Here is a 16,652-nt window from a genome sequence, read left to right as displayed (position 1 = left end):
TCTGACATTCTTGATCCTCACCCAGTTTGCGGTTCATTGTAGCACTTTCTGCATCTTTCTCTGGAGATCTGCTGCCTAGATAGCCATTCTTCATTAATACAGTTGATTACTGTAGTCCAGCATTTGGCACTTTTTCATTTACATACTCTTTATATTAAAACCTTTCTCTACTTGTTGAGATAATTCTGAAACCTAATCCTGTCCTTTGCAAAGTGCTTGCAGCTTTTCCAAAGTAGGTAGATTTAATATATTTAATAAATACTTTCTCTATCCCGCTATCTAGAGAAAACTTTATCTCTTTGTAGAGAAAACCACTTGACAGAATCCCATCCTTCTTGTTTGACAGTGAACCACTGATAACTACTCTTTGAAATTAGCCAGAGAAGGATAAAGTATATCTTACTTTTTTGTTACTTTTTGCTTCAGCATTCATTTTAAAAACAAATAATCAACTGATCTGATGTCAATTAACCTTGGTCACAGGAATATTGGTTAGAGACTGCTTTTACAGTATCTTCCTCAAGATAAAGTTTCCCTACTTTTCTTTAGGAACATCTTTAACAATTTTATAAGTCATAAAACACCACCCTTATCACGTACACAGTCTCCTTGAGACTCGTTATCTTGTTATCGAAGGAAATTAGATTGCTTTATATAATTTATTTTTGACAAATCCGTTTTGGCCATTATTTACCATCTTTTTACCTTCTGGGTGATTCCAAACAGATTATCTTCTCAAGTGTCTTTCCAGGAATTAAATTTAGGCTGACTGGTCCATAATTCCCTGGGTCTTTATGTTTTTTTGGAAAGACAGATACAAAGGTTTCTTCTCTCCCCGTACAATTCACTTACTTTTTATCCTTTAATTCTCAAATCTTATAACGGAAGACTAAGATTTCTTAAGTACTCCATAGTGAATTAATTGTGCCAGACAATTTGAAAATATCTGACTCATCTAAGCAGACTCTAACCTGTTCTTACCCCTCTTCACTAGTTTTAATGATGCTAGTCGTCAGAACACAGTCAGCCCTTTTTAATGAATGCTGAGGAAGGAAAAAAAAAAAAAAACAACCCAAAATCCAACCACAAAACTGGCATGCCTCTATTAGTTTTGCCTCTCTGTCAATTAATAGGCCAAATCTTTCCCTTGTCTTGCTCTGATTAATTACTTATAGGATGTTTTCTTTTAACTACTCTATTGTCAAAACCATGCTTAAAGCACTTGGCCCATACTTTATTGCGATTTCTATGACCAAAATTTTGCTCAGAAGATTTGGAGGGTGTGTGCCATCTTCACAGTTCTGCAGCTTCAGCCATTTCTGTCTCACTAAGCTCCTCCAATAGCTTAGTAGCTATATAGCTTTCAGCCATAGACTTAGCAGATTTTGTCCCTCAGTGTTCAGACTGATGCCTATAATAAATCAGAACACAAAAGGAACAAAATTGGTTCACTTTTAAGTGAACCAATGTTAGGATAGAAGCCTCTTTCAAAAATTGTACACTTTGGTAAGTCAAAGAGTACAAAGGAACTTTTGTTATATTAAAAAAAAAAAATTTGGTTTTTTGGGGTTTTTTTTTGTTTTTGTTTTTGTTTTTTTGCACTTGGGTGAAATGATCTTCGTGCAAGCGAAAGCATGGGTAGTTTTTGCTACAGACAGTCAAACAAGTGCCAGAAGGGAATTAAGTTTATTCAGTACAGCAAATGTGACCTAGAAAGACAAAGCCAAACAAGACTGAAACAGTGGGTCTATTTCCTTTTACTTAATTGCTATTAATAGAGGAACTAGCTCCTGGGATGTCTGATATTGGTATCTCTCTTAGTGTATTGGAATTACGCAAATCTTACCTCAGAGAACCTTTGTACATCCTGGGTTAAAGTTCCTACTCTCTTCCACTGAAAATATTTGAGTAACTTCAAAATTGCTGGATTCACGGCATTATCAGATGGCACTGTCCGGAAGAAATAAGGATATTTTTTCTTATCAGCCAACTCTGGGGTTGTTGCTGCAAATGAAAGCTGAAAAAAAAAAAAAAAAAAAATCAAACAACAAAAAATTAAAAGTCACCATACATGACTTAGCAGTCAGAAGAAAGACTTTCCTCTCCTCACTGCAACAAGACATAATCCATGCATTGCGGTCATGTGAAGAATTTTCACCATCATACAGCTTGGAAGTCCCACCAGCACCATTTACTCATTTGCTTTTAAAGCACCTTTTGAAACATCTTCGTTCTATAAATCACCTGCTACAAAATTAAACTAGGGAATATTCAAAGTCAGTGGTTTAAAATCATGTTTGAGATAATGCATCTTAGACATTGCAGAGAGCAAGAAGCTCTAAGGAAGTAAATCTCTACAATGAATTCCTCATCAACTTCTTTCTATGTTTTCATCATAAAAGTTCAGAATTGTTCCAAGGCAATACTCTTAAACTCTTATATATCTTGAAATTAGAGGGTGAACCTCTAGTAGCACACCTCTTCCTATCTTCAGGTGATAGAAAATGTACCAGAGAGAAAAATTACGGCAGCCAAGGCTGCAGCTCAGAAGTTTAGGTGGCTCACAGTTTATTTCACTAAAGCAGCACCCTGTGACCTGTGTTATCACAGGGGACTCAGTGGCTAATTCTACACATCTGAAGACACCAGAATTTGTACATGGTTTGAGAATACTAATAATAAGAGAAAAGACAAAACTTGTTAATAAAAAAAAAAAAATCATAAAACTTCACTGAATTATTCTGCCCAAGTCAAAGGCAGCACATTTTTGTGAATGATTTTCGGGAGGTGTTATGAAGGAAACGCCTGCGTATTCGCTTTCTGAAAATGGTCCTAATCCAAAGATACTTGTGGTTACTTCCTTTAGTATTTTTTAGGTTGCTAGGAACGTGTTTCTCAAGTTTTTTTTTCAGCCATGCATAGCAGTTGAGGATTTTTTTTAAAGCACCAATTTAATGTATTTTTCAACAGTGAACTCAATTTAATCTCCCTCATACAGTTACGTTAAGTCTTTCAAACTCAATAAACAGTCAGAAAGTATAGATGAATTCAAGTCTATATAAGTACATCCAACCATAGTTTTAAGTTTACACTTTCTTCAATCAAGCATTCAGTATATTTGGACTAGAAACCCTCTTTTGAAACTCAGAGTTTCAAAAACTCAGAGAGTTTTAATCTGAAACAACAGATCTAACTTTTTCTTCATATTTATAAAATCTATAAAATAAAAGTGCAGAACTATCCCTGGGGTAAGCAGTCATCATAATCCTAAGGTCTGTTCAAGAATCACATGTATTTAAGAGGACTGTATTAGTTGATGCAAACCAGCAACAGAAACCCTTCGCAAAATTACTGTGGGTTCACAAAGCCAGTAGGGCAGGAAACCACAGTCCCCTCATAAAGCAAAGAGTGGCCCGTGGAGCAGAGTGGCTGGAGGATCCGAAGGATGTCCCGCCACGAAGTCCCCAACAGCTTGAAGGAGGCCCCTGACATCTGGCAGGAGGTGTCAATCCCAAATTGGGAATGAGGTGTCACTCTCAGTACTTGTGTCTCCAAAGGAGAAGGTTGTGAAACAAAGCTACACACTGTGTGCATAGAGTAGTATACATTGGAGGGGAAGAAGAGGGGAAAAAAAAAAAAAAAAAAAAAAAAAGCCTTAGGCAACAGGGTAATCTCCCTTTAATAAAAAGTCATCTGCTAAAACAATAGATTTGTGTTTGCAAATGGATGAAATTAGCTTATTGAGCACCAGAAAGATTAGCTTAATTTTCCTAGGCTTCTGCACCAAGGCTTGTACAAGTATTTTATTAATGATCCCTTGAAATTTAAATCTGCCCCTTTTGCTGCAAAACTAGTCTTGATGGACAGGTTTTTTACATATGGCAGATATCGCCTGTACTTCCTGTACCTTTTCTAGCAAGCTAAATTTGCTGATAAATCAACACTGCTAAACAGGATATAAACTGCTGATTCAATTGATTGGCAATATAATTTATTATAAACATAACTAGAGTCACGTATGCTTAAACAGGAAGCAATATTTCTGCAAAAAAAAAAAAAAGGAAAATGCAAATATTTATCTCCAACAAGGAGGCAGAATGTCTGAAAGCTCCATAGAAAATACTCTTACCATGGTACAGGACTGCACATACAGAATCCTGTCATAGGAAAATAACAAGGATGAAACTCAGGAAGACGATAATTTGCAGCAATGTATACTTGTGACACCACACACCATTCCTCTGCGTGCCTTGCCAGGGGCTCTAATGCTTTGACAAGCCTGTGCCAACAGTAATAATACTCGAGTGTGCGCATGTGATGACTCGATGGTCCCAGGAGCTAGAAGGGCCAGAGTGGAAACTAATGAATAATAAAGAGTTAAAAGATTTGCCTGCTGCAACTCTTGAGACATCATTAGATGATGTCACAGAGTGAAACGACATGCTCTTAAACCAGAGACAGAGAATAGATTGAAGCGTAACAATTAAATTGCTTTTTTAATTGAATGGTAATTTATGTTTTGTAATAAAAATTGAAAGATACAAAATATAAAGATTTAGGTTAAATGTTAATTCACTGTTTAAAGATTAACCTTACTGTACAAGCCAGCTTTCCCAGATGTGCAGTCAAACTACTGCTGAACTTGATCCTACCACTAGTCAAGTTATGAATAAATTTTAATATAATAGGAATACTTGGAATAAGAAAAGTGATATATAATCAAGAAGAATATTAAAAAGAACCTTAAGAAATACATGATAGCATGTAAAGTTAAAAAAGTAATATATTAGACCGCTCCTTCCCACCCCAATGCATAAATATATATCACCTAAACAACTTTGATGGACAATTTAGAGAAAAGTTGTGTGGAAATAACATTGCAAAGATGGTTACAAACACCTATCTGTCTGGAAACTATTTCAACATAAGAAGCTAAGTGTCTTTCATTGATGGAGGCACTGCACAGATCTTCAAAGCAGGTGAAAGCAACACAGAGTAATAAAGATCAAGAGACAAAGCTAATATTTCTTGACAATTTGCCTGCACAGCTGTTGGTGATAAAAGTGTCTATATACAGACAGTAAAGGAGCTGGTTCTCCACCATACCTAGGAATCAAAGTGGCAATCTTCCGTACCAGCTATAATCTGATCCTGATCCTCAAATAGAACAGGCAATGCACTACCATAAGTTGAAAGAAGAAAGAAGGGGGACTCAAGAAGAAATTATTAACAAGAAATTATGATTTTCCAGCAGTGGTAAATCAGCTGCACTTTTACCTGTCATAAATACTCTTCAATATTTACTTGAACGAAAGCTCTGGAGGCTCCATCATACGTACATTCAGAAGATTTTATGAGACTGGACAAACTTCAGTGCTATAACAAATAAAACTAACCATCATTAAAACATGTTCTGTTAACTTTGTATGGGCTTTCATTATATAGTTGCAAGAGCAAAATAAAAGTCTGGGAGAATATTTATGATGGCTCACTAGCTGGTGCATGGGCAGTATGCCTCATCCAAATGGGAACATAAAAACAGACATTGTATTAAACACACTGGACAAGAATGGATCTCATGAACGAACATCCCTTTCATCATCCATAACACATTACCCATCTGATTAGAGCTACTGTTCCTTTTAAAATCAGATGTTTTGCCAAATACTCCTGCCCAATAGCATCTGCCATTACCTTCATTAATTCTGTGTCTGAAATTGCTTCCTCTGACTGCCTTTTGGCACCTGGGAGTTTCCAGAAAAAGCACTTCCAGCTGGTCTCAAGGTTGGAAGGCACCCGCCTCCATGCTGATAGCATTCCAGTGAATTAATCCAATCACAATAAGACTGATATTCAGCTGCATGCTTCTCTGGAGACATTTCAGGAAGCAATTCTGGCTACTGAATGAATCAATATTTTTGAGGCTAGAAACTGGTTTAGATAAAATAAAATCTATACGAGCAGTACTTCAGCTAAAAGATGTGTACCTATAGGCTAACGGGAAAGGAGCATTCAGTCCTGTTTGCTTCCCACTTGAGTGGTCTGACCGACTCCCAACACAAGTCAGTAGGAACTGTAGATCTCAGAATGCAAGAAGTGAGATCAGGTGATAAAGTTTGGTCTTTCAGCGTTAAAATTTTCTATTCCCATAAAGTCTGTGGGTTATGTGGAAGAATAGTGATTGAATTGATGCCCAGCTGAGGTAGGGGGGGTTGTCTTCTAGTAATGGACAGGATAAACACTAGCTGAAAATTGTAGCAGATCTGCTGAAAAAAAAAAAAAAAAAGTAGTAAATTATCTAGACATTAGCATTGCTGCTTCACCTGCCTCTTGGGCTGGAAGATTAAAATTTCCACCCATCTGTTCACACCAGCCAGAGGTCTCCATTTAAGAACTTTGTAGAAAAAAATAGGTTAAAGGCAGGTGAATAGAAAATAGAACACTTATTAGTGTTCAGAGCAGAATAAAGTTATAGATCAAATTCAAGTCCAATTAATGGTATCCATTTTAATTTCTAATAAATACTGCCTAACAAACCTAATGCTTTCACCTTACTTCTGAGACATGCCAAAGAAGTATACAATGGAGTTACGGAGAGTGCCCTTCAATTCAATGGTTAACAACGCAACCAGTAAAGTTGACAGAGACTTTATGACATATAATTTCAGTAGGCATCCAGCTGAACATGAGGCAGAACAATCTCAAACAGGTTACCCATCCAAAAGTGAAAATTTAGCACTAGGCTTAACTTGATTCTTTCACTATTCATGTAAAACAGACAAGTGTTATCCCCTTTTCATTGCATATTTCTTCTGACCATTCCTTTGAAAAGGTCTATCCTGGTTTGAAGCAGATATTAAAGAAAAAAAAAAAAAAGAAAAAAAAAGTACTAAGGGAATAAATCTGGCAATCATTCATTGCTTTTTCTACTCCCCAGAAAATATTTTCAGATCTATATTAGGCACAAATCATTTACACCCAACACAGGTGTTCTGCTTACTGCTAAAGGTTGACTAGAGCATTGAAATTATATGGTAGATCTACAGAAGTGGCTGCAAAATTTGTATTCATTTCCCAGCAGAATAAAAGATAAAATCTTTAGAGCATTTTCATAAATAGAACTGCATTGCGAAATAGGGTGGTATCTTTGTCTGTCACACTCAGTTGCTTAGCATTTGGCTACTGGCCTGGATTATATCAGAATTCAGCTTCAAATCCCTGCTCTGCTTCAGTCACAGTATTATTGTTTATCCCAAATCAAGCAGTCTCCTACACTCATACTCTCGCTACCCAGCTTGCCCATCTCTTGTCTATAGCAGATTATACTTAAAATTCAGTGAAAACCAACAACTTTGTAGAAAAAAAAATGTAGTTATATTGCCATATCCATTAAAAAAAAAAAAAAAAGAAAAAAAATTATTTCCAAACCTATTCACAACAGTATGTTCCTGGCTGGCTGCCCAAAACTATTATCATTCTATTAGTATTGTTGGTTTGTTAGACTTCTTCCAGCTAACACATGTTAAAACTACAGCTGTTCTGTCTACATTTGGATTTTAAATAAGATATTATTTTAAATAAGATATTATTTTTCCCCCTCTCTAAATGAGGAAAAGGAGGGAAAAACTTCCCCCAATAGAAAGATATTTTAATTGTGCAATATGAGGGTGTCTTGTTCTTGTGAACAAATGAACCCTGCACTCTTCTGGAAATAGAGAGAATGATTACTGATGAGATTTAAAATGAGAATTCCCCAGTTCTTCTGTGGAGCAGAAAGCCTAATACATTGTTTATTTATTTTACTGGAAAAATAGCATCTGAAGAAATCAAGCACATCATGTTAACTCACGATTTACTGAAATCTATACAAAAATACTTTTTGAATAGCCCAAAGCCAGGAATTAGCGGTTTGTTTATTTCTTCATTCTCTGCTTTCAAACTTAAGCAAGAAATCCCAAATTGTTCAAGCCAAAACAGGTGACATCCCCACTATGCAATGTAGTGATACACAAAGCAGCTGTTTACATGGAGCAGCACAGCTCAGAAATGCCTTATCAGGTCCTAGGAGCAATACCCCAGCGCCAATTCTGCACTCTGCCTGGGCTAATTTGCCTTTTCTTTCAGCTCTGTAACTTTTCTGATATCTCAGCACTGCATGCTGCAGTCATACCCCACCAGAAGTGTTTACAGAGTAGTCCGACACCAGTCATTTGAAACTGTACCTTCTCTAATAATGGATAAGGAGGGGTCATGCTACAGAAATGGAGGGTTTGCTGGAGGGGAGGTGATGAAATAAAAACTGATAAAAAAAATTTGGGAACTTTCTTTGCCAACAGACATTGCCAGCAAAGTAAGTACTGCTTGCCCAGCAGCAAGGGCAACCTGGGTTACATTGCCACTAAAAACCTTCAGCAGAAATGCCAATCTTAATTATGATTATAATATATTTGGCACTAAAACGTCAAATGTGTCATTGATCCTCCTCTAAGAAATAATCAAGATCACACACACTTTATAGTTTTCTTTATCTGCAGTCAATACATATTTTAAGAAGATGCTCTAGATAGAAAACTACATGTACAAAACCTTCCAGTAGCCTATGCAACTAAGAAATGTTCATGCAGATATATTCAGACAATCTAAATCACAAAACTATTTGTCAGCTTCAAGCTGTATTCTGTGGTTTGTAATTGATAACTATGAGTGGTTGTAAAAAAAAAAAAAAATCTTAAGAGGCGTTATAATCTATTTTTCTAAAATAAAAAATGGCTAACAGCCTTGGTCTGAGTACAGTTACAAAACAAAAATCCCCTCTTGAATGTCACTGAGGAAGTGGAAGAAATCATGAGTGCTTCCTCCCAGTGCCAGTGCCTCCAGGACATCAGCTAATTGTTGCCTGAGTAGCCCGCAATGTGTTTTTCTCAATACCTATGCCTTGCAGGTCACTTCAGCAGTTACTATTAATTTAATAAGTGTTTCTTTATGTCCGCATTTGATTTTAAGTACAGTACTTGCCCCTGGTCTTAGAATGCACACTGGGTAGAAAATACTAACATTATCTACACCATTTAAGATTATGCACACTTCAATTAGCTCTCTCAACATTTTTCCTTAGTTACTATCATCATCCTAGATCCTGCAGGCTGAAAGCTGAATGTTTTCTCTAGACCTTGTTATCTTTTTTTTTGTCACTTACTCCATAAAACAGTTCACTACAATCCCATCTATTCCTGAAAATAGTCCCTATCAATCTGCTCTTCTTACAATATTCTCCATAACTTACATCCACCCAGGTGCGATAAAAACTGAACTAAATCACTCCACATCCATATGTAGTACTAAACCCAATGTAGCCTTAATTTTTCACATGCAAGGAAAATTTTTGTGCTCAATCTTTGTCACAGAGCCAGGAATGTGCTTAAGAATATAGTTTAATTTTAAATATTTCAAGAGTTATATTGATTTGAGATAAAAAACTCATATATGAAAACTCAGTACATGCATTAGAGTTTGGTAGTGCTTATTAGTTTTGGAAGGCTGGTTTAAATATCATCTTTCCTAATTCAATCTCATGTAATTCATTATTTATTACTCATTTACGTGCAGTGATTAAGTTGTAATTTTTAAAGTCACTTGCCTCTTCTCAACCTTCTCATTTGCGATACAGAGTTTTTTGAATTGACATTTATTTTTAGACAACATTTCCTACCAAGTTGTTTTAATATTTGTGCATTTTTCGGGCACTTTTTTTTTCTTAACCACATATCTTATGGCTCTGTCTACTTGGTCTTAACAGTTTACTGACTTTGGCTTCTGTTATTTTGGGTACTCCTGAGTTCTTTCAGTCTTTTTCAAACACTGCTCTTGGACATATTATTGCCAAATGTGAACATATCTACTATTTTCACTGCCTCTGCATGGGACAAACTCATGATGGGAGAAACACCAGGGCAAATGGAAAGCATTTTTGACAAAGGTGACCAATGCGATTCCAGATCAGAAAATATAAACCATGAATAGTCAAATGAAGATTTCAGAAATTAAACTGGTGATCTGGATGGCTTTTCCTGAGGAATTAGACTTTACTTCATGCTAACATACTTTCACTATGGATTTTGAAGCACCTCCCACAGTTAAAATAATGTGAGCTTTCTTAAGAATACATATCAAGAGATGCACTAACAACCTATATTAATGTACTGTGCATCTGGGTGAAAAATAAAATAATTTTAATTAGAGTAATTGTCTTTCTTTTTTTTTTTTTTACAAGCAGGTTATTCAGAAATTCTCTGAAGTTGAATAGTGAAATGTTTGTTAAATGAACAGGATTTCCCTCCCCCCCTAGTCCTTTAAAGTTACCTACTGAAGAGAACTATGTCTTTGAGAACTGAGACCTGGTGTATTTGGTCACTTACCCAGCAAGAAAAGAGAAAGTAAACCACAAGTGACAGAAGTCCTAGAAATCAACAGGAGACTTTTTTTTTTTTTTTTTTAGTTTGGTTACCAGATTCTTCCAGTTTACTATCCATAAGTTACGGGAATTGCCAGCTTTTGTTTCTACCACAGTCATAGTTTATTTATTCTCCAGCTTCCTGGACTCCTGATTTTCCTTTTGCAGAGTGATTCAGATTACTCTGAGCAGAAAAGCACCTCCCAGAGTACAGATAAGGAGTGGCCAGAAGAAGGACAGCTTGAATACAACCTCTTGACCCATTCCAAAATAAGGCTCTGAAGATAAAAAGCAGGGAGAAACCTTGTCAGGAAATAAGCAACAGCACAAGAATTGGGTAAGAGACCATGACACAAATGGACAAATGGCAGGAGAGAATAGAAGAGGTGCTGTTCAGAGCACAGAAAAAAAGACATGCTGCAGGGAGAAAAAAAATTATCAGACTAAAACAAAACACAGACAGATATCGTGGACAGATGCAGTGAACAGGAGGAATCTTGGCCTTATTGATAATCTGCTGAGACCTTGGCTTTGCGAGTACTTGACCTGGTACGTGCACAAACAAGCATCTAATCAGCTGCACAATTATATGTCCACGTATTCAGCAAAGGAACTCCAGAGGTCTACAGGCACTGAAAACCTTGGGTTTCTGGGTTCTGGACCTCAGAAAACAGTAAGTAGAGGATAGCATATGCTTTCCAGGACTTTTCTTAAGTCTACAGGAGGAATTTTACCTCCCAGGATATTAACAGCAGTGTATTTATGTGATTTATATTGGTACATGACAACTTGTATTGACTTGCCTGAGATAAAACTTAAGGTGAGATGAATCACTCCCTAGAAGCATCTGCTTCTCACTACTGTAGGCACTAATGGGAGACTACAGTGACTGTATCAGATGCAGCCACCTACACTGCACTTGGTCAAATGAATCTCAAAAATTATCAGATCTATATAGATATTTAAGCATGTGAAGAAACAGTGAGGCACCTAGAAGACACTTTGGCCTCAACACCTGAGGACTTTTAGGTATTTGATCTCTTCAAAAGTTTAAACTAGTCAGTAAAACTGATTGTGCCTTAATTCTTAAAAAATCATAATAAAAGGCAAATAAAGAAATCACAAAATGTTCAAGTGAATACGTATCTTCACTGCCTGTAAAAATTCTTACCACAGTGCTAAGGTTTAAGGTAACTCTAATTTCTCTCAATCTTAAAAATACTTTGAGATTCAGGTCAGGTGTCTCAAAACAGTCTGAACCCTCTCCTTACCACATCTTTCATCATAGCATAATACTTCCACTTCTACATAAAAACCTCAAAGCAACTTATGGGGCAGCCATTTACTTTGTTGAATAAGAGTTGCCGTTTGAGCCAGTGGGTTTTTTGTAGTGTCATTAAGCATGTAGTGTCATCATATGTCACGCTCATATAACATGCCATACACCCATTAGGAAAAGTAGCTTCATTTTTACTACTGCTCATTTACCACAAACCTCAAGCAACAGCCAAACAAAACAATGCCCAAATACTTGTGTTTGCTCCTTTTAAGCTTTTGTATGTGTATCCGCACAGCTATGGCTGCAGGCAGACCTGTGGTACACACAAGACCCACCAAAGCTGACTGCTGAGGCTCCATTGGTACCACCTGCTGTTGGATTAGGCCAACACCACATGCCCCTGCTATATCCCAACCACTGCACGACACTTCAGCTCCCACAAACAGTCATGGAGCTAAGCACTCGCGCTCTATTGTCAGCATTTTGCATGTTCTGCTTTATGAGAAGACAAGTGCAACACACCTGAAATATAACAGGAAATGTACTTAAAATGACTAAATCAAAGAGAAGGGACTACAACTTTAACCCACCCTTTCTACACTAAACTGCATGGCTTTGCAGAAGCAGCGTGGCAAAATTGAGGGAAAGAGGATACCGGACAGATACTGCAACGAAACACAATCCATTTCTGGTTTGGGGAGTCAGGCACAATTATTCCCCTATGACAGCCAGCTAAATATAGAAAACAGGTAGATGGGTGTCTCATTTTACTTTGCACAAAATGGTGCACTGTATATATGAAGTTTCCCTGGAGCCACAATGAAAAAAGCAAAACAGAGTAAAGGCTCAAAAACACATGGTGTGGAAATGTTTTGAACTAGTGGATCCAGGAAAAAAAAATAAAAATATATGGAAATATTATTCTCTTCTATTCGTTGGCTATAAAATATGTCGATGGTGTCAGGATGTCATTCAAATGGTAGTTGTTTCAATTCCTTTTGTGTTAAAGTGATGTCTTCTTTTAAGTTATTGATATAATGAAAATGGAGTGGCCCCATTGCTGATGGAAAGGATTTCTTCTGTATTCACATAGAGTATGTAATAATTCAGAAATTTTGATGCTATTACTTATTGATGTTATTGAAAACTCATAAGCTACACAAAGATCAATACACATAATTTTCCAATGTCGACAGCCTCTGTCTTGCACTGCCAGTAAAACCACACATTATTCAAGTTCTGAGCCTGCAGGACTCAATTCAGTGTGGTGGCTGGAAGGGAGCTGGTCAGGAGGTGGCATGGGAGGGCAACAACTCCAAAAGGAATATTACAGCTTCTGGATATTTCTGGAATTCTGCATGCTTGTTTCAGGAAGGTACAGCACAGTCATAACAGCTTTCAAAGAGTGAGAGGCCACTGCAATTTTGGAGGGGTGAGGCTGGAAACAGACATATGTCCCCTCATCTCCCCCATATGTTTTCCTACCTCTCCCCTCTATCCTGCAATACAGGACATTTGCCTCCTTCTTGAGACGCGCAATACAAAGGCATAAAACACCCATCCTTCTATCCCTGGCGTAACCTCAACTTGCCTCCTCTTGAGCTGCTCAGAAGAGACAAGAATTGGAAGCTCTTCTGGAAGACGGAGGCCGGTAGAAAGATGAGTGCAGAACAAGGAGCAATAATGCCAAACACTGCCTTCATTCTTACAAAAACTGAAGTATTAAAAAAAATTCCTAAGGGTTTTATACAGTGTAAGACATATTTATACACATAAAAGATCTCCCCTGAGCCTTCTCTTCGCCAGCCTAAATGATCCCAACTCTCTTAAGGCTCTCCTCATATGACAGGGGCCTGAATCCCTTCATCCTTGGAGTGGGCCCTTTGCTAGACTTGCTCTAGTAGGTCTGTATCGATCTCGTTCTGGGGACCTCAGACCCAAACACACCACTCCAGATGTGCTCTAGTCTGGGCTGAGCAGAGGAGTAGACTCACCCACTTCCCCTGACCTAGTGGTAATGCTCTCCCTAATGTAAGCTGGATGCTACTGGCCACCTGTGCTGCAAGGGCACTTTGCTGGCTCTGGTTCCACGTGGTGGCCATCAGGAGCCCAAGGGCCTTTACTGAAAAAAGCTGCTTTCCAGCCTGTACTGGGGTTTCTTCCTCCCCAAGGGCAGGACTTGGCATTTCCCTTTGCTCTGCTTCAGGAGATTCTTGCTGGCCAAGATCTCCAGCCTCTCGACATGCCATGGAATAGCAGAAAAACCACCTGGTGTACCAACCTGCCTATTCTCCTATTTCTGTTACACCTGCAAATCTGCTGAGGGTGTGCCCTGCCCCATCATCCAAGTCATTACTTGTCAAGATGTTAAGCAGTATTGGCCCTAGTATCAACCCTTGTAGTCTAAATAATATATTTTTAAATGCCTACATGCATACTTGAATTCCATACTTGTCATCTTCTCCAAAACATTCTTGATAAAAATAATTTAAAACAGAAAAATAAAAGCAGTGAAATGAAACAGTCATAACAATTACTTTTTAAAACCACTAAGGTGCAATTGCAAGTTGAAGCTCTAAAGCAGAATAATATGTATGGTATATCCCTCTATTTCCCTTTTTGCCAACAAATTGATAGTGGAGCAAATACATTATTCCATACGAATGATGTCCCCTAGCCCTACTATTCACACATAGCTGTACAGAAAATATCTTCACTAAATCCAAACTAACAGTGTTAAACCAAAATCTCCTTTGTCTTGTTTCTGTATATGCAGTTACTGTGCAGTATTTTAGGCTCAGGCAGCCAGCTTACTGTCTCATTATTTAGATGGCTATCATTGAAAAAAAACAGTGTTATTTGAATCACGTAATTCCAACACATGGTTTCACAAATGCAAATTCACAAATCCCACAAATGCAGTTATCTCATTGCTATTGCGCTCAGAAACTGCCATCCATCTAAGAACTGCAGATAAGAGAGTAGCTTTAGATTTCACCTAAGATAATCAGCCATAAATTTGTTACCGCTTCACTCCTCTTCATGCAGCTTGAGATCTGACAGTCTGAGGAGATGAATGGGAAAAATCCACACAACATTCAAATTTATTCAATCAAGTTGTTCACAAAGGAAGACAAACACCTATGCTGAGGTCCACTGTGCCCTAGCTACCTGCTCGGATTCAAAAAAAGCTTAAGAACATACCAGGGCGATGGCCACACTAGGTCAAAACAAACCACTGTTTCCTTCACCTCTGCACATGCTCATTCCCAGATATCTGCTCTCGACCACTGTTAGAGACATTCCCAAAGGAAACTACCAGCCTGTAGAAATTGATGGCTCACAGACTTCTCTAGATCCTTCTGATGTCTTTACATTTAATATTCCTCATGGTTTTTTTTCCTTCCCCAAATTTATCTACTTCAGCTACTTTTTGAAGTTGTAATTTTTGGCCTGCATAATAATCCACAGAAAAAGATCCACAGCTTAATCATCCTTTACTTGAGAAACCATCTTTTCTACTTTGTTCAGAATCTGGCATTTTTTCATGTTTTATTTTATACTGCATAGTTCTTGCTTAGAAAAGAGAGTGGATAAACTACTGGCTTGGTAAAAGTTCACAAGGACTCGCGACCAACACCGTTTTAATCACCCGAGCAATACAGCGTGCTCATCACCATAGTAAACAATATTTGTGTTTAATAAGAAAGTCGGGATTTCAGGATCTGAGGACAGTTGCTTAGCAGTCCAAGGACTAGTAAACACAATTTTGTCAGAGACACTGGAAATATTCCTTCTACTAACAAAAAAGTACAGGTTCATGGGAAAATACTGAGTTTTGGCCTCTTATAAATCCTCGATTAATCAGTAATTTTGTGTATCCCATTGATAATGTTATAGATGTTATCATTACTTGCATGCCTTTAGAACTCCTATATTGCAACATGACATATCAGCTACCGTAGGACAACTGGCCTATGCGCTGACCTTTTATATGCATACGGAGTGATGTCTTTAAAGGTTTATGTTTTATTACTAAATCTTCTGATACTCACTGCAGCTTTCCACACAGACAACAAGCAGCCGGTGGAAGATGTTGGCACAATGCTGCAACTCTGGCAATTCTTAGTTGGAAGCTAAATCTCTAATCCTCAGGCTGCTTTCAATTACACCGAGATAGGTAATAGTATGGAACTACTCCCAGGATATAAAATTTTATAAGTGGTTCCGTAAAAGCTCATCCCCACCCCCGGCAATAAAGAGTATGGTCACACTGAAAATCCAGCCTCCTTCTTTCTTGAAAATGCAGAGACAGCTGTAATTACAAAAAAAAAAAAAACAACCCAAATTTAATATTTTCACGTAATGAAACCTATCAGCTGATTTACCAACAAAAATAACTACACGGACATTCTCAAATTGCTCAGTTTTTGCCTTGGCAACGAGATTTCACCAGAGCCAAGCAAAGACAGACAAAAGAGATGCTGTGGATCCTGTATGTCCGGGTTTGCAGCTGTTACATATACTGCTAGGAAGTCAGCAATGCTTGCAGCTGTCAGGAGTCCTGCAGTTCGGAGCTCCTGAGCGTTACAAGCTCCGTCAGGCAGCCAGCAATGCTTCGAGCCGACATTAATCACCTACTTTGGGGTTCACAGCTATTACAAGCAGTTCCAGCAACTTGGCGGTGCTAGTAACAATTTATTTCACTTAGCAACAAATGCTGGCATATGGGTGTTGCTTATAATTTCTAAGCAGCTTTTTGCCAATGTTATTAGCTTCCACAGCCAGCTGGGGCTACAGTAGTGGGAGATTTAAGACATTTTAAGTACATTTCTAACAGTGGTGCCTAACAACAAAGAGTACCTTTGGCTATAGTAACTGTGCATACAAACATTGCTAATATGTTGGCAACTTTCCTAATAA

The 16,652-nt window shown here is 37.8% G+C and overlaps 1 protein-coding gene across 1 annotated transcript in view; it reads right to left on the bottom strand.

Annotated features, from left to right (window-relative positions):
• GABBR2 (gamma-aminobutyric acid type B receptor subunit 2) overlaps nt 1-16,652 on the bottom strand; it is a 488,684-nt gene that overhangs the window by 297,583 nt on the left and 174,449 nt on the right. Inside the window, exon 3 of the mRNA XM_086740482.1 lies at nt 1,847-2,017. Coding sequence (XP_086596608.1) covers nt 1,847-2,017 — 171 coding nt within the window. The remainder of the gene's footprint in view (nt 1-1,846; nt 2,018-16,652) is intronic.

Source organism: Chlamydotis macqueenii, chromosome 2 (genome assembly GCF_036417535.1).
Source record: "Chlamydotis macqueenii isolate bChlMac1 chromosome 2, bChlMac1.mat, whole genome shotgun sequence".
In the NCBI taxonomy this organism is placed as follows: Eukaryota; Metazoa; Chordata; class Aves; order Otidiformes; family Otididae; genus Chlamydotis; species Chlamydotis macqueenii.
Note: the sequence above shows the minus strand (reverse complement) of the source record. Positions and strands in the feature narration are given on the sequence as shown.